This window comes from Athene noctua, chromosome 1 (assembly GCF_965140245.1).
Source record: "Athene noctua chromosome 1, bAthNoc1.hap1.1, whole genome shotgun sequence".
Lineage (NCBI taxonomy): Eukaryota > Metazoa > Chordata > Aves > Strigiformes > Strigidae > Athene > Athene noctua.
Window position 1 is genome coordinate 25,654,635 of NC_134037.1, and position 27,238 is coordinate 25,681,872.

The window sequence follows — 27,238 nt, forward strand, 5'->3', positions numbered from 1 at the left end:
ATACGGTAGAGCAAGTAAAGGAAGACAAGCATTAAAAACTCATATTTTTTTGGGTGGTAGAAAGGTCACTGCTGTAGGGAAAGAACTCTGTACTGCTGCAGCCTCAGCTACATGAAAACACATGCTATTGTTTCTTAGGTGATGTCATAGCAGGAGAACATGCGTAAGATAAACCTGAAAAAAACATAATTCCCAATCTTCTAAAATGTGTTTGTTCCTAGCATATTTCAACATACCTGACCCTAATATTCTGAAAGACTGTATATTCTTTAAGTCTGATATTACAGATACCATTTACGTATTGTACGAAATACAAGGAAATGTGGTCATCTGAGAAACAGAAATAAAAGCACAGATGACATATGCAGCTACAAAGAAGTTTTTGAGAAAGTGGCATTGAAAAAGCCATTAAATCTGTATAAAAGCTACAAAACTTATCTGTTGCTTGCTCAAACCAGAATTTGAAATAATGCAAGCAATAACCTTTTTTCCCCTCCAGCCTTCCTTCTAGCTTTTGCCTATAGCATTGACAACCTAGGCTTCTCAAGCTGTACCACAAAGACATTCCATTTTCTATAGTAATTATCCTCCATCTTTTAGTAAATGTTTCATACTGCTGTGAAACAAAATTGAAATCAACCCAGTGGAAAAGTGAACAGGGAAGAAGGTCAACCTGGAATAGAGGGCGATAAATAAAATGATTGACTTTGCAGACCAGATTACTGTGTTCAGTACAAGAGTGGATGTTATCCTCTGGAGTATTTAAAAGGCTAGCAAGCAGGCGGTCATCAGAAATATGATCACATGCTTCAAAGGAAGGGAGAAAAACCTTAAAATTATAGAGATTATTAAATACCACTAACTCATTAATCAATATGTGCATACATACATATGTGTATTGAATAAAGCTCTTAAGATATATTTCAAAAGATATTAAAAAACCTGGATATTCAAATAGCTTAGTGATTTTCCTGAGACAAATAGAGTGGCTTTGCATGACTCATTTTCTGCTGCTGTAGAGAACACTTCTTGTTTGTTAAAATCTATTTCTTAGTTACTAAAAAATAAATGTAGCCCAAATAAATGTAGCCCAAATAAATGACTGAAATGAGGCATATCATTGTGCTCACCTGGAGACTTACTGTTCAACAGCAATGTATGTGTGTGTATATATATATATAGACACATACAGCTAAGAGAATTGAGGTTTACTATCACTATGAATTCTTTAAAAGCAGCAAAAAATAACTAAACAATTTACGCATATAAAAACCAAAATGAATAAGACACAAAGGTGTCATTCATATGCTGATAAAAACTCAAATGCTGAAAGTGGTTTTCTAATTCCAGAAGCTTATATTCCCCCTCTTTTGTGATTAATTGTGCATGATTTAAATTTTTAAATGCAAGTGATGTTTTTGATGTGTAAAAAGGGCAGGTACAGATATCTTGAACTATACCCAAAGTAGAGTGATATCTTTCTATAAACACAGAACTAAGAAGGCTTAAACACTCTCCAGAAGGTGTTTGAAGAGTCCCAACAAGCTCCTTACAACTATGGAAATATTCTTGAGGTGAGACAGTTCTTTCCGTTAATTTGCTAAGTTAAACCATGACTCTGCACCAACGTAAAAAAAAAATAAAAATAAATTTAAAAAGTGAATCATGACAATATGTTTTAAACTATCCAAAACTACATTTACACTTCAATTTAGTAAAGGTGAAAAGCTAGTATACAATAAAACACACTGTTTAATGACTGCCTCATTAAGCTTATTGGTTATATATGCCATATATCTAGTGAACTGCCCAGATGCCCCTTTGGGACTGCATTTGTTGCCTGTATCAGCAATGAACCCATAATCACTGCCCCAGGTGTCACCAGATTGCATTCTCTAAGACACATGGATCAACTTAGTGTACTAAGCTGCCTTAGCAGCATGCTAACAGACTTGGGCATGCTGTCTCATTCTTGCATTTCAGCTGCAGTGTGCAGACATGCACATAATACCTCCTCAAGTTCAGTTGTGTCAGGAAGAGACTTGCAAGTCTTACATCTGTCACGCACTCTTCAATGCTGAAACTGCCTCATGGTCTCTGCCATACCAATTTGCCCTCCAAGCTCTCCAAGAAGACAGAATTTTTTAGCAGCCTGAACAAAAACTTGAAACATCAAGAGTACTGAGCAATACTAATACAATTAAGCAAACTCCCCAAAACCTTAAGCTGAGCTACAGATACTCATGAAGTAAGCTTGAAAGTGTCTTTGGCGCTTTTACCCTCTCTTTATAGTATTACACTGAGGAATAGTGTGTGATGCAAAAGTATGGCAGTGTGCTCCCCCCCAGGCCCCCCACTTAAGCCATAACCACTAGCGGTGGTTGTAATGGCTTCATCCAGTTTACTCCGAACTCTGGGGGGTGGATGCCAAAGGCTGTCTGGAATGGTGTCTTGCTGGTATGCAAATATAGCTATAAGTCAATCATCTTTATAAAAAGTAGACAGCCCAGGGCCTGTTGAGCTCTCCAGCATGGCAGTGGGCTGCATGCCAGGATCTCCCCTTGAGAAGGTACACCTCTCAAGGTTACTCCTCAAGACTGAGAGATTCCTTGCTACAACAGATTCTCGGTAAGTGATTAATAACATGATAAACATTGAAACCTCAGCTGAGTGATATAAAGGACTGATTGTGCATATAGAATCGTTTAGACATAGACCATTGACTGACCTAGGAGTGGATTCACCCACACCTAGACTCCTCACTGAGAAGGAGTTTAAAAACCAAGGGGGTCCTTTCTGAACCTAATGACTCAACAGGAGAATCTCCTTGACAGTTTTGTCTGACCCTGTCCTCCATGCAGTAAATACTCAAGTGTACCATATCATCAAATCTTGTTAAACCACCGTCACATTTACCACTGAAACTCGTTATATCAATAAAGTGTGTAGTTGATTCTCTCTTACAGGTGAGGTGTATGACTCCATCCGTGACAAGGCAACCTAACTTCAGTTGAAGAAACTCTTGAAACTGTAAGTGGTAAAAACATTGAAGCACAGCGATACTGTTTTGAGAACATTATGCTGCCTATACATATCAAGAACTGTGATTTTCCTAAGTACTTGAAAATACTTTCTTTTTCTTTTCTTTTAGTTTATGTCTTGACAAAGCTGAAATGGACAGTGCTAAAGATTTTAGACTAATGTAACAAAGATTCTCATAACAGATCTTCTGATGTACTCATAAGTCAGTAACTGTCAGTATAGAACAAATCCCAAAATACATATTTCTACTGTTTTTCTTAGAAAATTATAATTATTTTATGTTATAACTGTAATTGGATGCATCAAAAAATAAGTATAAAATAAATGTTGAGTATATAATTAAGTATAAAAGTACAAAATATTTTCTTTTTAATACCTGTTTCAGATACCTGGATATTTCTTCACCAGAACCACAAGACCTATTTTCTGTGTCATTTTAATGCCTGACTATAAATCAGAACTTGTTGGAATGTTGATATTGTGTAACAAATCTGCTGATCTATTGAATTCCAAAATGCAGCTAACAATCCTGAGTGAATTTCCAGAGCCCATTTCAAATGCTACCCAGTGGCATGTCTTAACTTTCATCTCAGGGAAATCTGGCTTTAACAGAGATCAAATATGTGCCTCATCTGGTCCATAGCAGTCTAGCAACTATATCCAGCTCAATACAGAATACAAATGTGTATCTCCTTTTGCTCAAAATTTGGTATAATAGTCACTGTGTTTAGAAAACAAGTTCTAATGTCTTGTCCCTACTCATTTTATACAAGCAAAACACTGGCTATATTTAATAGATATTTCTATCAGATAATTAAATTAAGTAGCTACAACCTGGCCAGCCACTCACAGGGAAGAGCTGTTTGTGTATGTGGATATAGATGCCAGCTTGGGCTGCAAGGACCCCAAGATGATGAAGTTGAGGAACTGACAGAAGGTTGGAATTAAGGTTTGGCATATTCATGAAGTTGGTACATAGAGTCTCCTAAGGAACAGGCATGAAGGGGAAGGATACTGGTGATTTTTTTTAGAGAGATTTGAGAGCCATGGAACAAATTATCTGATTGTGAGGGAAGACTAGGAATTTGGGCAGAAAGCCTGTAGGGCTAGACAAGAAGCTTTGCAAACAATTTAAACACAAAAAGGACACATACCACAAGTGGAGGCAAGGACAGATAATAAATCAGGAGTATGACAGTATTGCTCAGCTACTTAGAAACAAAAATCAGCAAAGTCCAAGTCCAGCTGGAGCAAAACCTAGCAAGGGACATTAGGGAAAGAGTCTACAGATTTGCTAATTACAAAGGGAAGTTTAAAATATATATGGGTATGTTGATCCATTGAGGGGAAGGTGGGGGAGGTGTGGACAACCTGATTCAAGTATTGAATGCCTTTTTTGCCTTGAGTTCACAGTCCTTACCATGTACTTCTACAGTCTGAGGAGGACATGAACACTCAGCAGTAAGGGAGCAACAGATTACAGACTACTGAGAGAGGCTGGACATATTCAAGTCCATGGGGCCACATAGGATTCACTGGAGACAAACTGCCATTGTGAATCCAGTCGACCATCCGGAGAAGTCCCCAATGGCTGGAAAAAGGTTAAGACTACACCCATATTTGAAGAAATACTTTAACACCTATGAAGAAATAATACGCTGTGTGAGACTGGCACCAGTGTCTTCCACCAAAAGCTGGCATCTTTACCTTGGTAAACAAAGTGGAACCCCCTGGCTGATGCCCCACTCCTAGCACTGAATCGCAGAAGAATTTGATTAGATGTAGCCAAAGGCAATGTCTCTCCTACAAATTAAAACAGAAAATAAATTAAATATGGAAAACAGAAACAGCAGTTACAAGTCTTCAGTATGTAATCAAAGATACTGTTAAAATACATAGTTTTATGTTTTCCTTTATACTTAAGGAAAACGTAAATAACAGTGCATAAAATTAAATTTGTTAGAGGAAGTTTGAAAACTTGTAAGAATAAAAAGACTTCATGATTCAACATCATAAACTTTCTGACATTTACTGCAGCTGTTGGATCTAAAGCACCAATAAACTACTTGTCTGGGAACCCTACTGCCATCTGGGGCCAAAATCATTAGAAGAATTTTTGGTAAACTTTTTTCTGTGCCTGAAAGTTTTACCTTGCCTTGCAAAACACATTAAACAATTAAAAGATTTTGAAAAATGCCACAGGGGATGTTCATATGATGTTTACCATTTCAAAACTGAAACTGAAATGAGAGCAGATTCATGACTTGGTTTATGTAGTTGCTTCAATAAAATACATGGTCATATATGAACTATATTACATTAACTTTCTAGTAGCATTTCAAATTTTATATATTGACTTGAGGATTAATAAAGATTTTAATGTACTTTATCTCCTAGGATACCTATCTACAGTCATGATAAAAGTTCAGTAATAAATCAATACAGATGAAATTACAGTACTTTTACACTGCAAGGATGTCACTCCATATGACAACGCTTTTTATTGTCATTGGATTGTATCAACCTGTATTTTAGGAAATTCTACTGAAATGAATGCTAAATCACTAATTTAAAATATCTTAGATAACTGGGTAAATAGGATTTATAATTATTTCACTTCGATTAGTTTTATATTATTATAACTAACGATTCCACATCACCAAATCCTATCCTAAACCAATGTAAATCAGATATGCCACAAATAATAAGTAAAAATAATGAGTTTAAATTCCCTTCAGTGATTTTTAAATGTCTGCTTTTAAATTAGTTTCAACTTTTTAAATATGTTTGATGCAGTAAAATTGGGTGCTTAGATGAGTTGTCAAATTCAGCCATTAAAAAGCAAATATTTTGTTGCTGAACTCTTGCTAGTAATTAAACATATTTTAAAATTAATTTGTGAACTCTTACTATGACACAAATAGCTAAGATTTGCCAGAGGAAAAAGATAGGCTGAATTTCTCAAATAATGTTTTCTTTAAATCAAATAGATATGTTGCATTCTTTTAATATCAAGTATTTCTCCAGTTATTCAAAGTGAAAACCAAGAAGCCATGAAAAGCCCTGAAATGAAAAAATCTTAAACTCACATATAAGCTCTCCTAAATACTAGGAGTGTATGAGAAAACACATTTATAGCTGCAGAAATATATTTATTATCCACTTGAGATGAACATAGTCATTATATATGCATACATTGAAAATTCTGACCATGCTGAAATCCATATAAGTTTGATTATGATTTCACAGGGTCAACATTTTTCTGTAGTTACCTGAATGCAACAGCTGGCCTACTTTTAGTCTAAGTACATGTTTGCATACAGATAATTGCATTTTGTGAATACAAGTAATTTGTGTTTAAATTCGACATTCAGAAAATGTAGATGTGTAATTCAGAGTTTAGATGCAGAGAAGATAATTATACCATCCAATCTGCCCTCTTACATAAAGATCTAAGAATTTTATTCAATTATTTCTGCACTCAACTCAATGATCAGTTCTTGCCTAAACCATATGTTCCAGAAGAGTGTTGTGATTAAAAGGTTTAGAAGGGTCTTCCATTGGCATTCTAGTGACTTTATTATTATATTTTGAAATGAAATTCATAACATTCTCTTGATTTTTTTTTTCCATGCTGAGCTATGTAAGAAATATATACTACTTTTCTTTATTACTTACCTGAGTGGGATCCAGACAGTGAACTAAGAAGTCTAGCCTGAGAGTTTTCTCCATCAAATAATTCTGCCACATCATTCAAAGCTGTCTGAAAATAGGCAAATTGTCCAAACACAACTACATCAAAAAAAAAAAAAAAAGAGAGAGAGAGAAAAAATAGAAGATAAAACAGGAACCTAGTTTTTAAAAACAAATTTAATGAGATATTTTTGCTTGTCTTAGTTACCAGTGTATTCCTACATGAATTCTTTCCAAATTAATTTATTGTCTACCATGATAAAACATCTGTATTAAACGTAACTAATAAGAATCTGATGTGCTTTTCATTAATTTCTGATTTTTTATTTTAAAACAAAGATAATTAAATCCCTCTTTCCCCAAAAATTTATCTCTAGTCAAACAAGTCTTGTTTCTTAATGCATAGGTACCTATGAGAATAAGAAAATGGAATAGCTACAAAGGAAAGTTTTTTACCAAAATTTCATTACCAGTCTTAGAAACTATTAAAGGATCATCTATTGTCACACATGACTAGTTGCTTTTCCAGCTTTAATCTGAGGATTATATTTTAATTTATTTGGCTGGTTTTGTAACTTTGTATTAGTACTTATTATACAAGAAAGAATATAAACCTAATCAACTACTAAAAATATTAGTTTATTACTGATTTTTACATATTGCTATGCTTAATTTGTACTTCAGCTATAAGTAATTTAAGGTGTATTAACAAATAAATCATTTAACTATACAACATAACTCCCTAGTAAATATCAAGTGGTTCACTGAATTAAAATATTAGCTAGCAATAGAAGCATGAAGTAAACCAGCAAAATCAAGACAATAAAAATATTAGTTCATCACTCTAGCCACCCATATTTTATTGATAAGGGAGAAATCTGTTTTAAAATTGTACCTATTCCAGACTCTGTATATAAACCACTGGTCTTCAATGCAGTACAATTTCTGTACTGATTGTATTTTCCAACTTCTTGTAAAGTTGTTAAATTTTGTAACTTTTTTTTTTTTTTTTTTTTTTTTAAATAGCGTAATCCAACCTCCTGATTTTTAAAAGCAGGGCTAACTTTGAGGTTAGATTAGGTTGCCTATGTCTCTTTCTGAGAAAATTTTGAAAACTGGCAAAAATTCTTCTTCGAGCTACCTGCACTTAATTGCTGTCATGGTGAACAATGTTTTCCCATGTCCAGTTAGAATTTGTTGTGCTACAACTTGGGACTATTGCCACTTGTTTTCTTCCTGCATACTTCTGGAATGAAGGGCCTTCCTTCACTTACCTTCTCCCGGCTGAACTTCCTTTAACTTTTCTTTGTACTGTGCTTCAGCCTCCTAACCATCTTGCTGGCTCTCTGTTGGACTTTTTCTATTTTAGCAATCTGTGCCTTGTAATTTGGAACCACGAAACTGTAGACATAGTTTCCAGATGCTACTTCATGAAGGCTATGAAGAGGGAAACTACCTTCTCTCAACTTGCCAGCTGCATCCTTACTAATGCAGACTAGTGAGCAGTTATTCTTCACTGCTGCAAGAGGATCCTTTGTACAAGCTATTATCAACTAAAGTTACCACAATGTTATTCGATCCTCAAACCTATTAGATTTGCTAAAACAAATCTTTTTAAAAGAAAATTTATTTAATGAATGAAAAAGGATCTTAAGTTGTGTCTATGGCCAGTACTTTCAAGTAACTTTTCAGTCAGGCTCTCTTCAAGTCAGGACCAACACGACATCCAGTATAGAGAAATAATTTTATGAGGTACTTGCCAAGCATTGTAAATGCTAGCTATAGATTCCACTTGTGTCAGTTTCTCTTTCTAATAGATAAGAATAAAAATATTTGTTTAGATGGCTGGGGAAACAGTTGCATCATTTTTAAATAGCATATGGAAAAATATGAAATTTTGAGCATTATTTATTAAAATCTAAACTGTGATAATATCCAATTTTTCAATATACTAATTAAATGGCAAAAAAAAAAAACCAAAACACAATGTAATTAATCTTACTTTAAAGAGCTTCACAGCTACTGATATGGGCCTAGAGATATATTTCATGTTCTTGATCAGGAATTCTAGTGAAAAATATTGTGTAATAAAGGCTCTAATTGGATAAATGTCTCTCTGTAAAGCTCCAATAGCATTTAACTGTAACTACTGCCTTGGGGACCTAGTCACTCTGAATGATCTGACAGATCCTTTCTCTAAGATGCAGCCACTATTCTGGTTATTTTCTTGCATTCTATAAAATTCTAGCAGTAAAAAAGGATTACATACTATCAAGTCTCACTTTCGCTTGTAGAAAAATCAAAACTGTAATAAGGAATACAGAGTAATTTAAAACTTTCCTGTAGTAGAAATCTGAAGGATTTGTGTTACTCTCACCCCTAAAACATCAATAAATAATTTTATATGATAGAGTTTTTTTCAATAGGAGAAAAACTAATCAAAATATATTTTATTGGATAATTACTTAAACATAGTTGTGCAAATATATTTCTTTTATTCTGAAGAAATGCTTCTCAAATGCAAGAACTTTCTAAAACATGATGAAAATTGAATTAATGATTTTTTTACTACAAAACTGTGAACAAAATTGTGAACAAAAACATTTTATCTCAAATAATAATAATAAAGAATAGTAATTAAAAGTTCAGTACTAGAATGACACTGAATTATTAGCATGTTTAATAAACATTTCCTAAGCTCTCAACCTATAAATGTCTAATTGCTTCTGTCATCAGCTTTCCAAATTCCTCAGTGAAAAAACTGCTGAGTCCTTACAGGTTTTGTTGCATATAGAAAGTACCTAACACTCTAAGTTGCTGTGCATTCAGTCTTTTCATAAGTAGTAAAATGCTTCTTATTGCTATTTGCCTGGACTTGAATTAGAGAAACCTGCTTTGCAGAAAACCATGCCCTACATATAGTTGAAGAAGTTTTAGAGATTTTGTCCAAGTATTTTGACACATTGAAATATTCAGTTTTGTGATTTTTCACAAACGTTTCTGGTGCTTTTCTGTAAAATTGCTTTCTTTTCCTCCATTGTACTTGTTAAATGTGATTCTACTCATCTTGCCCTTGTTAAAACATGAAAAACAAAGCTAAAATACACGAGAACACCTGATGCTTGTTTTTTTGACAACTGATTTTACTGTGCAAGAAGCTTGAATGAATGATTATCCTGTGATGATGAATGATCTACTCAATGAAAGCATCCAGGGTACGCTTGGATAGCAGACACAGATCGCTTAGCTGAAGTCTATTGATAAGTTTTGGGATAAGTAAGAGGTCAAAACCCTTAAATAAATTTCTGTGTCAAGAATACATTTATTTTAAATAAGCAGTTTGCAATACATTGAAAATCTAAGGTCGCTGTTACACATGAAGGACATTTGAACAGTAGAACAGTGCTAATGATTGATAAATCAGTAGAAGAAAATCTTACCAAATTCTTTAGGTACAGTTATTGAATAATGGCAAGTCTGTCCAGCAGTGTAATTATGAGGATAACTTGGAGATAAAACCACTCCCTCTGATCCAGTGTACTGCCCTCCACATGGTGCTGGAAAAAGAAACAAACGTGTTCTGTTAATTAGAGTTGTCTGTATTAGTTTAGTCTGAAAATGAAAACCTAAAGATTACAATATGACAGTTTAGTGCTTTTGCTTTTGTTTGATTTTCCTATAATGACATATCCAATGGTTCTTAGGATATAATTTTTATTAAAATTTATTTAAAATTAGAATACATGAGAGTTTTATTTGACTACAGGTATTTATATAGAACTAAAAGTATAAATCATTTAGTTGAAAGAAACTGTAAACACAATTTAGGTGGGTTGTTGGGTTTTGTTTTTGTTTTTGTTTTGTTTTTTTTTTTTTTTAATTTGAATATATGTGTATAGCTATCTATCTATCTATGTAAAAAAAAGCTCAGGAAAAAAAAAAAAACAAACCCCAAAAACATGATAATGCATAAATGGCACAACACAATTATCTTGGAACTCAGAGGAATATATAGATGTGCTAACAGTACCCTGCACAGAATGCCATGGATTCTGATTTTTGAATGTATGCTTGAATTGCCTTGCTTTTCATAACTTCCTAGATGATTATTAAAAGAGCATATAGTTTACACTTATAAAAAATATTTTTATTCATATGTATATAAAACAGAACAGAAAGAGTAAGAGAAACTCCTTATAGCTACCAAAGTTAGAAGGGATATTAAGGGCAGTGGATCCCTAAACTTCAGGACTACTCAGGCATTATATAAGTAGCAGTTCTGCCCATATCATGAGAAAAAAATGAACAGTGCAAGCATGGTATGTTCCTTCCATGTATGGGCAGTAAATGTGGCATGGTAAGGGACTGCCGGAGTTACCGATTGTAACTGAAAGCATTACATCACAGGAAGGCTGTGTCTCAAGAACTTCTCAGGAAAAGTCAAAGGAGGGAGTGGATGGAAAGGATATGTGCTTTTGGAGAAATAGCAAACACAAGGACTGGATAACTTTTAAGTTAAAATATCTCTTTCTGTTGGATATTGAGTAAATACATTTCTATAAGTTGAAAACAAAGTATCGCTGTCACTCTTCTCAACTTTTGAGAACTAATGGAAAGGCTTACCTTCCTATCAAAATCTTCATTAAAATGTAAGTCTTATGATAATGATATTAGTTATATGCAATCCAGTGTTCCTTTTTTTTGTCAAATGATTTCATCAAACACTACTAAAACCTATAGATTTTACAAGAATAAAAGATTGTGATACACTGCTATTTTACCCAAGAAGCCAATAAAGATATTATTTTAAAAATAAATAAATAGATAAATTAAATTATAAAAAACCCCCCTAGAATAGTCACATTACTTTTGGTTTTAAGCAAAGAAAAGGCCAATGAATAATCTAAACAATTACTTTCTACCATAAGGAACAAAGTAAACCAAAGTTACTTTGCTGCGGGAATTTTACATATAGCAGATTACATTTTAACAACTTCCTGGAAGGTAGCTTATGGTCTGGGGCTGTCAAAAGACCCTGCTACCAGCTCCTGGCTCTGTTGACCCAGCTCATGTGCTGTAGGACTGTGCCTAGTGAGTGAGGGCACAGCCTGTGCTTTGGTCATCCTCGGCTCATCTGCCCTTGTGGAGAAGACCTGCTGTTTCTGCTCCCTGACAGCAACTGGGCTTTTAAATCACACTTGAAATATCTCTACAAGTTTAACTTCCTTATACAGACAGCAATTAATACTACAAATCTGTATCTTCTCTTAGCTTCTTATATGAATTCTTAAAAAGTCCAATGTAATGATAGAAGATGAGAAGTTTAATCTATCAGTAGACTGAATAGGATTATGTGGCTGAGGAGAAACTCAAGTATCACAAAGAATTGGTCCGTGACATGAATTTAAAATCTTTATATTTCTTTCTCTTCTTGGTTGAGGATACCAGAAACTAAGCCACAAAGTCTATCTTCTAGTTTCCAGATGAAATACATTATGAACATTTCACTGGATTTAAAGTATATCACTTATGCTTAATTTAATATAATACAAATTCCAAACTTATGGAGTTGTAAAAATGTTCCGTTCTAAAACGTGTTTTCCTTTTTTGGGTATGTTTTTAATAATATCTATGATAATATCTTCATAGTATATTCAGTCTGTAGGGAAAGCCCATGAGTGCTTAGGCTAAAAAAGATGCATGGAAAGTTCTCTTGTAGGTTAAGGCTGTAAGATTTACCAGTGTAGTTCTGTGTCAGTTAAACACATCCTGAACTGAACTCTGTTCTGACTATAAGTAATATTTGTTTTAGTGAGCAAAACCTACATTTTCAGATTATGTATTTTAATAACATCATTAAGGATTGTGAAATTAATAATGAAAAAAGTATGCCCGGGACTTTCCATTAGTGTTTCAGAATATACCTACTGGCAGTTGCCAACTGTTACCTAGATAAATACATTTTTTTTTTTTCATCATGTCTGACTGTAAAATGCTACCTTAAAAACAAACAAACAAACAAACAAACAAAAACCAACAAAACAAACAAATAGTAGAAACCACAACACAAAGAAATAAAGTTGAATTAATTAACTTAGGGTAATTTATTTTAAGAACTAAGTACATAATTTTCAGAGCTTCTTAAGATTTACTATACAGCACTTATTTTAGGTTCTTTTCCATTTTTCATGCTTCAAAATTTGTAATGTTTTTTCATAGAATATTTTAAAGAAGTTACAAAAGACACAATTAACTATCAGTATTAATAAAGAAGTATAAACTCAGAATATCGTGATAAAATTACATCATGAACATTGATGTTTTCAGTTTTGATTAGGTTAATCTGTATATTACAAGAAGGCTTTATGTGACAACAAAAGCGATCCTGAGTGTATTTTGGTTCTGGGCTGCTAGAGGACTTCTACCCTTAAAATTATGTGTAAATATGTTTTATATAATAGATCTGTATTTCATATTTATATTTAAACATAAAATAATTTATTTTGTTTACACTTTCCACTCACATCATTGTTCTTTAAATTATTAGTGTCTCAATTTTACTCAAAAGGATTCTTTACCCTACTTCTTGGATCTTTGGTACAGCCATCATTACAGTGATCCCTGACTTACATGGATCCAAAGAGCTCAGTAATTTGTGGTTCCATTATAACCCACAATTTGAGATTTTTGTCCTCATAAATCAAAGACTTATTTAAGACTCCACAAAGGAGTATAAATAGATAAATATTTATTTATCTAGTATGGTTTACTCCATACTAGAGACACAAGTGTAGCAGCCATGTAAATGATACTTTAAAAACCTCCACACCTTAACGAAGTCATATGTGTTTTAAAATGAAACACACAGTAAGCCCTACTAGATAAATAGACTTAAAGTACTTTCACAAGTATGTATTCCAATTTAGTTTTACTCAGATTAACAGTGACAAGATACCTAATCTTCCAGTTAGTAATTTCTACTTCTTTAAACACCTAGTGTTACTTCGAATAGATATCACAAGCATCTCAATACTGCATTAATTGTCACCTTGGAATAAGAATTATGCTTACTGAGGTAGAAAATTAAAATGATGTCTCAGAGCTATGGCTAACTAATTTATCCTCTATCCCTTGTTTCAGCATTTGTATTATATAAATACAGAACAATTATAACAAATCAAAAGAAAGTTACATATATTAGTTATTGCCATTAAAGCACTAAATGATTTATGCTGAAAAACAATCTCCTGTAAAATTTTAGAATTTTAATTATCTATTGGATGATCCTCAATATGAACTCAGTATGAGATACTGATGCCTGTTTTGTTAAAATACAGGTATTCTTTTAGGAGCTCTGTCAGTCTTTTCTAGACCTTTATTTCTGTGTAAAAAACAGGATTCAAAAGAACACATACCCTAATTTTTTATTTAATATTTTATAAACTGTTATAATAATAGATAGTATTTTAAGATAAAATTATTTCTTAAGAAATAGGATGTTCATTCTGATTTAAATAATTAAATAATTTTTTATTTTTAAATTTTAATTTTAATTTTGCGTCAAAGATACAGAAAGCTGAAAAAATTATATGTGTTTCAGCTTACAAGGTAAACCACAGGCCATTTTTGTTTTTCTACACTATTCAGTGTTTTATAACAACTTCTTAAATAATACAAAATATAATTCTACAAGTGTACTTTCGTAAGGTTTTAAAGGGAAACTATTGCAATGTCGCAGCAAAAGCTGCATTCTGTGCTCTTCGTAAGTAAAACAATCATCCTGCTGCTTCATGTGCTCCAAATCTTCACCATATGAGGGAAAAACACCTTGTTATTTTTCTTTAAAATATTTTAAAAAACAAAGTTACTGAATCAACAGCTCCTGAGAAAAAAAACATCTGTCCTAATTCTTCTTTATTGTGATGGTGGTCAACAAGCTGAACATAAGTCAGCGATGCGCCTTTCCACCGAAGGTGGCCATCAGCCTCTTGAGCTAAGTATTAGGAAGATCATTTGCCAAAACATCAAGGGAGATGATCTTTCCACTCAGCACTGGTGAGGCTACAGCCTAAGTACTGTGTCCAGTTCTGGGCTCCCCAGTACAAGAAATATAAGGACTTAGTGGAGTAAGTCCAATGAAGAGCCACGAAGGTGATTGCTTGGTGCATCTGTCATATGAACTGATGCTGAGAGAGCTGGCACTGTTTAGCCTAAGAAATATAAGGCTTGGAGGGGATCTTATCAATGTGCATAAATACTTGATGGGAAGAAATGAAGAGGAAGGAGCCAGGCTCTTCTTAGTAGTGTCCACTCACAAAACAAGAGGCAATGATCACAAATGAAAATGTCTGATGTTCCATCCTAACACAAGAAAATACTTTTCTATTGTGAGGGTAGTCAAATACTGGCACAGGTTGCCCAGAAAGGTTGTGGAGTCTCCATCCATGTAGACATTCAAAGCCCAACTGGACACAGTCCTGGGCGGTCTGTTCTAGATGACCATGCTTGAGCAAGGAGGTTGGAGTAGGTGATATTTAGAGGTATGTTCCAACTTTAATGATGATATGCACAGGAGTCATCCAGGAGATAAACTAATTACAGTGTAGCTTTAAGGACCATCCAGGAGGCAGGGTCAGAAGCAGAACTCTAAACAAGTAAATATAATTCAGGCTGAGAGTGAAGGCCCAAGGTGGAGTTTAAAGAGATCTCCTGGGCCTTTGGGCAGGGCTTGTAAGTGAAGATCCTAGCTAAAGCTGGTCTGGGCAATTAAGACCTGTCTCTGCTCTCAAGGACATTCTTGAAGGTATTAAATTAAAATCTACACAAATTGATACTTTAATACCCTGTGTTTGACATTAATAATAATATTAACAATAAGAATAATAGGTCATATAAAATATTTAATAATGATAGGTATATAACAATAATATTATAAATAATAAAAATGTGTCTAGAGTAATTTCTTTTGGGAAAATCTGTTTAGCATGCAGCTGTTTACCTGTTGCTCTAAATTGAAAGGCTTGGAAATAAATGATGCATACTTTTGCATTATTCTGGGTTTGCTGTTTCATTGATAAACTACTGATTTTTCTTTACAGAATGGTTATACAATCTCCATACCTTTCCTTAAATTCTGTGGATATCCTGCCCACCTCTGAAAAGATAAGTTTAAATTATATATACATATGTGTGCATATATCTGTGTTCATGTGAGTGTGTATATATATATATATATGAAAATAAAAATGTGTGTGTCTGTATGTGTGTATGTATAGGCATATATTAGCACTCGTGAGACCACACCTCAAATACTGTGTTCGGTTTTGGGCCCCTCTCTACAAGAAAGACATTGAGAGTCTGCATCACATTCAAAGAACAATGAAGATGGTGAAAGATCCAGAGAACAAGTCTTGTGAGGAGCAGCTGAGGGAACTGGGGTTATTTAGCCTGGAGAAAAGGAGGCTTAGATGAGGCCTTATTGCTCTCTACCTAGTAAGGTGGGTGTCAGTCTCTTTTCTCAAGTAACAAGTGAGAGGACAGGGGGAAACAGCCTCAAGTTGCACCAGGGGAGGTTTAGACTGGATATTAGGAAAAAATCCTTCATTGGAAGCGTTGTCAAGCATTGGAACAAGCTGCCCAGGGAAGTGGTTGAGTCACCATCTCTGGAAGTATTTAAAAGACTGTGATGGTTTGACTGGCTAAATGCCAGGTATCCACCAATTCGCTTTATCACTTCCCCCCCCCCCCCCCCCTCCCCCCTTTCCCCTTGTATTCTCAACAGGGCAAAGAGGGGAAAGAAGATAAACCAACCCTTGTGGGTAAAACAAAAGCAGTTTAATATAAGCAAAATTAAGCAAAGGTCTGCACACAGAAGCAAAAGCAAACAGATTTATTCTCTACTCCCCCTGAAGAGGCGATGCGGGGCCTTCTCAGGAAGCAGGGCTCCAATACGTGTAGTGGTTGCCTTGGAGGACCAAGGGTGACCCCACCCCCTTGCTCCTTTCTCCCAGCTTTATACTGAGCAGACGTCATATGGTCTGGAATGTCCCTTTGGTCAGTTCGGGTCAGCTGTCCTGGCTGTGTCCCCTCCCAAGATCTTGCCTACCCCGTCCCACTGAGGGGGGAAATGTTGGAAAGAGCCTTGGTGCTGTGTAAGCACTGCTCAGCAGCAGCCACAACACCAGGGTGCTACCAACACCCTGCCAGCTCCCGACATAAAACACAGCACCGTGAGGGCTGCTACAGGGGAAAACCGATTCCAGCTCAGCCAGACCCAGTACAAAGACGTGTAGATGTGGCGCTTAGGGACATAGTTTAGTGGTGGACTTGGTAGTGTTAGGTTAGCAGTTAGTCTCGATGACTTTAAAGGTCTTTTCCATCATGAATGATTCTATGATTCTTATATCGTGTGGTTTTGTGTGTGTGTCAGGGCAGGGATTACAATCCAAAGAGCCTGAATTAATGTGAGACTTGTACTGAAGTCTAGAAGAGTGGTGTTTTCATAGCTGAAGTCATGGAGAGAAGCAGCATTTTCCAGTCCACAGTCCTTTGTCTTAAACTAAATTCAAATAGTATATGCATAGTCAAAGTTGATACATCCTTCTAAAATGCAGTTCTAAATTACTATCTCTAGGAAGGTAATACCTGAAAACAATACATCTTGAGACTATGTGGGAGCACAGATAAATTCCTGTCATTATAAAACAGTCATATATTGAAGCTCCATTTTGTTGAAAGGACTGCCCTTAGTTGTAGTCTAAAACCCAATAAATTTCAACAGACAATACAAAGAGAATAAAAAGAAACAATGGATAGGCCAGCACTACTTCATAATTATTAGTCAGTCTATTTTATATGGAGTCTTATAGGGATCACAAACCCTTTCACTAAAATTGATGTAAAGGGGAAACCATAGAAACTTACATATTAATTTGTAATCAATGTTATGAACGTAACAATATGTGTCAATTTCAGAATTTAAAGCTATATTTAAATAGTTAAAAGGATACATTAGTGACTAATCTATAGTGCAAAGCACATATAATGATTTTTATTTTTTAACTTCTCATTATTTTTAATACAATCTATATGCATCAAAATAGTATAAATAGCCTGAGGGACTGAGAAACTGAATTTGCTGGGGTGACGAGGTAAATGGTAAGATAACAGTACATACCATTACAAGATGGCAATGCTCGGTTCCATGCTGGTTTTCCATCTGCACCAATTACACATGTGATACTTGAAGGATCAATAATCTTATATCCAGAATCACACTGGTAAGTAATAGTTGAACCAAGTTTAAAGTCAGTTCCTATTCTTGTCCCATTCATGATGTTTCCAGGATCAAAACAAGCTTCCCGTGGCTTTTCTGTTAAAAGGAATGAAATCAAATCCATATGTGGTGTCCATTTAAAAAAATAAAATAAAACTGAACAATTATCAGTGTTTCTTCCAGTCACTTTAAATTTTTCAACAGCTATTAAAATATTCTTCTTGTTTCTGTATGCCTACTACAAGATCATGGGTGTTTGCATTAGATTGGTTATCTGGCCAATTACAGAATCTAACCAACAGCATTTTCTTCCTACCTTTTCTTAATAGAACTCTTCAAAAGCTGAATGACTGCAATGAAGTTTAGCAGTGTAGAAAAAGACCTACCATTTCAAGAATTCACCACTTAACACTATAATGTTTTTTAACCAAGTATCATGCTAGGTAATCAATAACTTCTGGTTAGAGAGATGCCATACAGTGGAATAATTTAAACATTAAAAATCTACTGTTCCTCTCTGCTTCATATTTAGAGAAGATCTAATAATAACTGGAGCTTGAAGGCTGATGAAATAAGCACAACAGTTATTTTATGGCATGAGCTAATAGATGCAAAATCTTTAAGTCAAAGTGAGTATAGACATTAATGTTATCAAGCCTAGGATTTCTTTCATCGTCTTTGACAAGTTAAAATACAAAGAAAAGGGATGAGATGAATAATTGATATTAGAAATTACTTTGTTTCAAGAATATGATTGAGATTATCTTCAAATAGGAAGGATTTAGGCAGAGAACATTATTTATAACTAAATAAAGGAAAACAAAATATTAGTATTACTATACTGTCAGGAACTATGCAATACTTTTTCCTACAAAAGGCTTAAACACAACTCAGTTCATTTAAAATCTATGACAATATTGTGTAATATTGCTTCTAGAAATAATATTTTGCTGAATATGTGAACTCTTTAGGAGGGAAGGTTGCACCTAATCTAAATAAAGTTCATTAGAGGAGGCAAAGAGTTTTTATTTAAAATGTCAGAGTCAAATTCAGAGACAAAGTTTACAGCATGCCCCCTTGCTTATTAAATGTTAATAAAGCACATATTTTAATGAAATACTCAAGGAATATTATATTAAAGCAAAACTAGATGTCTATAATCAGAAATGTAAAGTAATAAGTTTTATATAAAATACTAAATAATGTACATAATAAAATATTGAATTATCAGGCACAAATGTACTGGCCATTGAATAGAATAACATTTTAAAATATACTGTTCTGCTTTTATATGTTCTATTTTATTTTATTATTTAACTTCCAGTTGCATAGAGGTACACATATCCCCTGGTGAGAACAAAAAATACACACACAGCAAAAATGTATATGCACATTTTTAATGGGCATCTTTATCTATTTATCTCCTTCTGAGCAACTTGTCATTTTCTTTTCTTGCAGACCAACAAGACTTCCTGGAAAAAAAACTGTTTTACCATTTTATTTATATTTTGTTTCAAGTTCAGATAGGAACAAACAGACTAAAATTCATCTATGGCAATATTACTTTAGGAAGAAAAGCCTTGCCAACATGGTGGATAATGCAAAATGTTGGATTAAAGATGAAGACTAAATATAAAAATTATTTAATAGTTCTTTTTAGCCTCCCTCTCTTTTATTGTTAGTTCTATATTTAGATATTTTTGTTCCTTCATTTTTTTATATGTACATTAATGTGGTTTGCTTCCATTGTCAAGAATAAGAAGCTGGGGAAGCACGTTTGCTGATGAAAAACAGCTTGATAAATCTCAGCAGAGATTATAATCAAGACAGAGACAGCATCTGTGATCAGAAAAGAAACCAGCATTTGAAGTGAGTACATGTCTTTAATAAACAGTCAGCATAAGCCATTCTCCAGCTATTAATAAGTAGCCCCAAAAAATGCAAATATTGTCCTGCAGTAGTCATTAAAAAAATGCATATGTAGATTCAACAACAAAGTGGAAAGGAAAATGTATTGGCATATATCAGCCAGGAAGCAGCAGCAGTAATTTATTCTAATTGGGTAAGACAATTCTGTTATTCTACTCTTTTCCAAATGCTACTTTTGATGTACATCTTCTATCTTTACTCTTTTTTTTTTTTTTTTTTCCTGGAAGATGAAAATGTGCATAATGGAAAGACATTTCACTGAAGAGGATTTCTTTGTTCCTCCACATATTTACAGAAAATAATTTTGAAAACCTACATTGATGTAAACAGGTAGTTGGCAGTTTAGTATGAGTACATCTAGAAGTAAAAAGATTTGAACATCAATAAATACGAAATAACTTTTCTTTCCCTTTATGTTTCCATAGACTATGATGAGAACAGTACCTTTATAGTCAATGGCAAATCCTGACATTCCAACAGAAGCATCACTGCGAAAGGCCAGAAACAGACTGTTACCACTGCTCTCTATTCTTTCAGGAGCCTGTGAGCCTTGAAAACTGCCAATCAGAGGACCGTTGGAATCTTCCCCTTCATAAATATGTAGAAAATCATAACTGGGTTCCATACTGAAACTGAAAATAAAGGAAAAAGAGAATTAAGTCTTCTTTTTTTTTTTTTTTTTCATAAGTTAAACACTACTGTGACTGTGGATGCCGATATTCTCCCTAACACATTTTCTTCTCCAGAAATAAAAGGATTTTTAGATATGATTCACAGTGAAAATTTACTAACTCACTGTTCTCTTCATCATCACTTTGTATACCTTCAGCTTTCCAAAAGATCTATCAAGCCATTATGCAGGCTCTGTCTAGTCAGTGAAAAAGCAGCATGTTCTCCCACCTGTCTTAAACACCTTTCTCAAGACGGAGTGAATCACCTGCTGCAAAAGGCTGCCTCTTACCAGTGGCCACAGGAATGATCCAGACAACTAGCTTAGGTTAAAAGTCCAGTTTTTAGTTGGCTAAACTGGATGATACTAAATCCACTTATTACAAATATAAATTCACCATTTTAGTAACAAGGTGCTTTCATATGGAAAGACCACTATCCTGGAACTTGCCTTAGTTCATATTCAAATTATATCAGAGAATTATGCTAAATTAAAGTGACTTATTATTAAATTATTATTCTCACTAAAGCATGCTATGCCATATCTGATGGCATTTATATGTTTATACAAAGCAATTATGAAGACAATATGAATGGAATGTCCTTCAGAGGACTTTAATTGAGATGAATTCTGAGAAAACATAACGATAAAAACACAGGCATTTATATGAGAAATTTGTACAGAGCTAGATAAAAGGCTATACTAGGAACACTGAAGAAAATATAAGAAAACTACATTTTAAAAAGCAGTCAATTAGTCAGTCAAGTGACTGGATTATTTTCTTTCTAATTATCTTTGTAAAATAAAATAAATAAAAATTTGGCTTTTTTGCAGGTGTGGTGGTCAGCTGTTTTTTTTCTATTACATCAGTAAGTACTGTTAGACACAAACATTTCCAAATCATGTAAGACTAAAAGGAACAGTATCTTTAGCAAAGAAAATAGCAAAATCATTTTTGTAAGTAATGTAAAATGAAAATGGCTTAATATATTGAATATTATTTCATGCCCTATTTTCAAGAGGTAAGAGAAACCCAAAGAATGTTTTGAAACTTTCACTGACAGTTTTTAGTTGAGAGTTAGAAGAGTTGAAAGTAACAACAGTCTAAAAACCAAAACCAAGGAAAAACAAATTGTACAGGGCACTGTTTTTCCATCTTTTTGTAGCCAACACGTATTTGACAAAATACAGTACATCTCTCTATTCTTTGCTCACATTCTAATCCTAATCTAATCCCACTGCTGTCTTCTCAAAGCCAGTTCCTTGAGAATAGTACAGGTTTTAGCTGTAGCATACTGCCTAAGAATGAAAAATGTTAGATAAAATGAACAGAAAATGGTACTTTAAGGAAGTAGATTTTGCAAATGCCAAAGAAACATAACCACTCACGATCACGACCGTCAACGGTCTTGGGATTCTGGGGAGGTCCTTGATGACTGGAAGCTAACCAGTGTTATTCAATTTACAAGAAGGGTGTGAGGGAAGACCTGGGGAACTACAGACCTGTTAGCTTAAACTCAGTTCCTAGAAAAATTGTGATTATACTGGGTAATATTGAAAGACATTTAAAGAATAATGCAATCATCAAGCACAATCAACATGGGTTCACAAAGGGAAAGTCCTATTCGACTAACTTGGTATCCTTCTGTGATAACGTCGCCCACCTAGTGGATGAAGGGAAGTGGTGGATGTAGTTTTCCTGAATTTTAGGAAGGCTTTTGTGACTGTCCCTCACAACATTCTTCTGGACAACTTGTCCAACTGTGAGATGAGCAGGTATATGGTGTGCTGGGTGAACAACTGGCTGAATGGCAGAGCTCAAAGGGCTGTAGTGAATGGAGTTACATCTGGCTGGTGACCAGTCACCAGCAGTGTTCCTCAGGGTTCCATTCTAGGGCCATTTCTGTTCAATATATTTATCAATCTGGATGCAGGAGTTGAATGCACCATTATCAAGTTTGCAGATGATACCAAAGTGGGAGATGCTGTTGAGTCTCAACAATCTCAACCAATTCAACAAATACAGGTTGACGATGGAACATTGAGTAAATAAAACTTTCTTATGAGAGAACATTATCTAGACATCTTTTATGTCTTGCCTAAGTAGACCTTTTTTTTTTTTTTTTTTTCCCTGCTCTACACATTCCAAGAAAGTGTATTTAGACGGTATTTGTAAAATCCTTTAAGAACTGAATTACAGATAGTGTTTCCACTACAGTTCAAGTCTCTATAAGGTACATAAATCAAGCATTTCTACAAATTTACGTTGTTTTTCAAAGATTTTTATTCCATAGGTCCCAAAAATTTTTGTTACACAGGAATAGATTCAATATCAAAAGTGCCATAAAACTATATTATTTTCTTTTATGTTTTTTGGAAGCAATAATATAGCACATATTAGAGGTATGTTCCAGGACTTAGCCAGAGAATATAATTAGAAGCTTTAAGAAGTGATAAATGATGCCATTTTTAGATGTGACATTTAAAATCCTTTTAAACAGAGGCATTCATCTAGAAATAGTACCTTTTGAATATCAAGGCAATGACAAAGTCAGGGTTTACTTTTATTCTCCAGTCACATTCTTTCCCAGGAGGATAAGGCTGTGGATAGTTAGGTGATAAAATAACTCCTGCTGGGCCTGTCAGGTTTCCTCCACATGCAGCTGTCACAATGAAAAAAAGAAATAGGAATATGGTCACATGTTAAATTCATAGGCACATACTAGCTGTTAAACAGGAGAAAATTGACTTCTACATTTACCAAAAATAATAAAAATTTTAAAAAGCCCCAGAGCTTTCCCATTTCCAGCTAGCAAACATTTTTGATTTTTCTTTAAAAAGTGAGCTCCATTCATATTCAAAAGAAGCACAAGAAAAGCTTTTTCTAAGAGAATAAAAATATGAAGTTAAATAGGAAGTCTTGTATATTCTTGCTCTTACTTAATCCCATCTCTATCAAGCTGAAGTATTTCTTGTGTACTGAAAGTACTTTAAGAACGGGGAAAGCTCAATAGCAGGATTCAGGATTCAGTTTCTTCTGACTGTCGATGTAACACAAAACAGTTTGATTCCCTCAGTAAAGGTATCACCCAAATAAAAAATCAGATACATTCATTCAGTTACCATAATTTGAACATTACTTTTAAACAGATAAGGAGTCCAACTTCCAAAGATGATAATAACATAGAAGTCTAACTAAAAAGTGCAGTAGTCAACAGAGGCTACATCTACATTACCAAGTCATGCAGACTGACAGGAACACATTTATTGTGCAAAACAGTTGGTACTAAGGATTTGGAATCTTCATTAAACATTTTAAAGAAGGATTTTTTCAGGTCATTTCTACTGTGGTCCAAAGGACTGAATGCTCACTAGTGGTTGAAATACATCAGATGCACTCACAGAACACATCTTGCAGTTTAGTTTCATTCAAAAGCTCCAAGAAAATTCAAAATCAGGAACTAAAGTGTGATTAAAAAAAATTAATTGGAAACTGTGCACATAACCTAAATGAAAACACTAATGAGATAATCTCCTCATGTTATTTATAAAAACAAAGTAAACTTCCCCCCCTCCGTTATTTATTTATTTGGTCATTTATTTAAACCTTTAGTATATTTATGTATCTGGGGCTTTTTGTGTCTCTAGTTTTTGTATTTTAGTAATTATTTTTGATGCAGGGTGTTGTGGGGTTTTTTCTTTATTTTTTGTTTGGCTTTATTCACAAATAAAGGTTCCAGGAAATGTTTCACATGTGCCTTATGTGTGCTGATGATTCAGCCTGAGATAACTATGATCAAAATTATAAAGCACAAATAGACCAGAAAACATTAAACTATCAGGAACAGAAGTAGCACAATCTTCAGTACGGAGTAGTACAGTTATTCAGTGTAAATAATTTATTTATATGTCAGCATACTGAAATAAGGACTTTATGGTAATTTTTAAAATTACCTATAATGGCTTTACAGAACCCTTAAGACCTCTAATATTGTCATGTCTACAGTAAAGATTACTTTAATCTGCTTTCCCCTTCAAAGTCACCTTGAGTACACTGGAGAATAACAATATACATATACTTTTTGCCCACAGGTACTCTTTCTTTCCTTCTTTATTTCCTTCCTTTTGCATTTTGTTTTTCTTACTAGACTGTAAAGAAATATGGAGTGATTATAACTGGTATTTACAGAAAGAGTATGACTCTTCTAGAGCTTTAGGCATCAGGTATCTTTTAGTTTTTACTTTTGTTTAAATATTTTTAATTTGTGAATAATCCTAGTATGTTTAATAAACATATTCATACTGTTATTTACACATTGTACACAAGGTATCCACAAGACAATGTTCAGATTATATGCTGCTCCAGTTCTGCTACTTGATACAGAATTAGAAACACTATCCTGCATTATCCTGAATCCTTCACAGTATTTCTGAGAAAACTGTAAACACTTTAGAGGAACAGAGGGACTTCAGTTGGAAAGAAATTAGGGATTTGCTGTCTTGGAAACAGCTTCTCCAAAGGGGCTTTTAGAAAGAAAAACCATGATGTTTATTGCAATGCTATTAAAACATACTGTATCTGGTTTTAGGATAATGTGTCATGTATCTGGGTTTAGGACAATGTATCTGGTTTTAGGATATTAAGATAAGTCTTCATTTAATTATAAATCAACAGGCAACAAAATCATAAAGATTTTAAAAATTACTTAGCAGATAATTTTTCATAGATGTTGATCATCTTAGAAGAGCTACACTGATGTCCTTAAAATATATTTCAGCAAGATTTCTAAGCCTGTAATTATTAGCCTACTGACCAGAACCTCAGAGAAATCTTTATCCTATATAGGACTACGGAACCAAGCATCAAAATTTATTTCAAAGAAAGAAGATATCCCACCCTCTCCTGGTGTTATGGAAATATATCTTATTACTTTCAGCAGCATAGTCACTTCAACCCCCTTCTCTGCATCTCCCTTTCCCAACAGGCATCCTGCTTCAGAAAAAAAATATCTTTAGCTTCCTAGGGATTGCACAGCATGGATATTTAGTCTATAAGAGAATTCAGAAAATTTTCAGAATAAATAATGGATCCCACCCTATGTGACTACGTTATTACACAAAGACCATTATAATGAGACCATTTCAGTAAGAAATTTTATTTTATCCAAATCACCTCTTCTGTTTAAATATTTCTGTTAGACTGTCAATTTTAAACTTGCATGAAGTTTAAAGAATATAGTGAGAAAATTACATTCAAAAATAGCATTAATCTTGAAAATGAGTCTGTCGGTAACCCTAAGTATGAAATAACTGGGTTCTGTAAAGATCATGACTCCAGCATGAGCATCAGATGACTACTAACATTTCATTGCATTACCTATGCATGTTGGAGGATCAGGTTGCCAGAAGAATCGGTTATTCAGTTGCACACATGTTATTTTAGCCTGTCCTTGAAGTTGGTAGCCAGGGTCACATTGAAAGGTGGTAGTGTCTCCAGGCTCTCTGCTGTCTCCGTATCTAGTGCCATTCTGTGGTGTCCCAGGATCGTTACAGGTTGATGCAATAGAAGCTGTAAGGGAAAGATGAAATAAAAGCTTTAAGGTATAGATAATAAACATCCATAATTAAAAGCACAATATTTTTATATGAGCATTCCAACCAGAGGCAGTATTATTTACTCATCAGTTAATATAGGAAGGCATTTTGTTTCTTTCTTTTTATGACAATCTGCCCAGAGATACATCATGAATACGTTGGCTTCCTGCCAGCTTCCTTAGTATAAAATATGACCTGAGAGCAAACAAACACAGGCGCTTTTTTTGTGTGTGTGTGTGTGTGTGTCCAGTTAATGCATCAAAAGAGCTAGTAACTCCTTTTCTCACTTTAATGTTCTGGTTATCAAAACACATTTTGTTATGCACTTTGATGCCTTTGTGCAATATGGAAAGTATCATAATATAAATAACATTGTTTTACAGTCTTAATATCCTGCAGCATGCAAATACTCTGTTTACCCAGCTGGCTGAATCAAATAGCAGTTTTATGGAGCCCTGAAGTTCCCATTTCAGGGCCAAGCAACAACTTTCTTAGAGTACACTCAAACTTAATCTAAGCAAAATATCTCAGCTATGTTCAATCTCCTGAGTTTGGATATGGATTTTGCTTTGTAAAAAAATGAATTAATTAAAAAAGCAATGTTAATCTGAGCAGAACAATCAGTATAGTATGACTTAAAGCAAGTAACCATCCAGAAAGTGGATACACAAATCTACATCCACTATGGAGTTGTGGAAGATGCTAGGTTTCTTTTACTGGCTTCAGGTATTCAACGTCCTGAGTTGCAGTAAACATTGTAGTCTTCCCAGGGAAAGAAGGTCCTGTCTTTGGAGGCTACTGTCTCTAAATCACTAAATTGCACAATGCTTCCTATCACTCCAGGCTGTTCCACCCAAACATGTATTTTTCAAAGAACTTACCACAGCTGTGAGCAAAAGACAAACTAAGAAATCCCAAACTCAGTGTCACAATCAACTTTAATGATATTGGTAAGTTCCTCTACCACTTTCCTCATCTTCATTCAATCAAGTTTAAACTTCCTGAATCCAGCCCAAAGACTTTTTAAAAAACCT

At 34.2% G+C, this 27,238-nt stretch overlaps 1 protein-coding gene across 1 annotated transcript in view; it reads right to left on the reverse strand.

Annotated features, from left to right (window-relative positions):
* Positions 1 to 27,238, reverse strand: part of CSMD1 (CUB and Sushi multiple domains 1) — a 1,262,314-nt gene that overhangs the window by 191,131 nt on the left and 1,043,945 nt on the right. The window contains exons 27-33 of the mRNA XM_074922368.1: positions 25,987 to 26,178; positions 23,134 to 23,272; positions 20,384 to 20,571; positions 17,912 to 18,106; positions 10,176 to 10,292; positions 6,721 to 6,834; positions 4,750 to 4,845 (exon numbers count right to left, since the gene is read on the reverse strand). Of these exons, the coding sequence (XP_074778469.1) occupies positions 4,750 to 4,845; positions 6,721 to 6,834; positions 10,176 to 10,292; positions 17,912 to 18,106; positions 20,384 to 20,571; positions 23,134 to 23,272; positions 25,987 to 26,178 (1,041 nt within the window). The remainder of the gene's footprint in view (positions 1 to 4,749; positions 4,846 to 6,720; positions 6,835 to 10,175; positions 10,293 to 17,911; positions 18,107 to 20,383; positions 20,572 to 23,133; positions 23,273 to 25,986; positions 26,179 to 27,238) is intronic.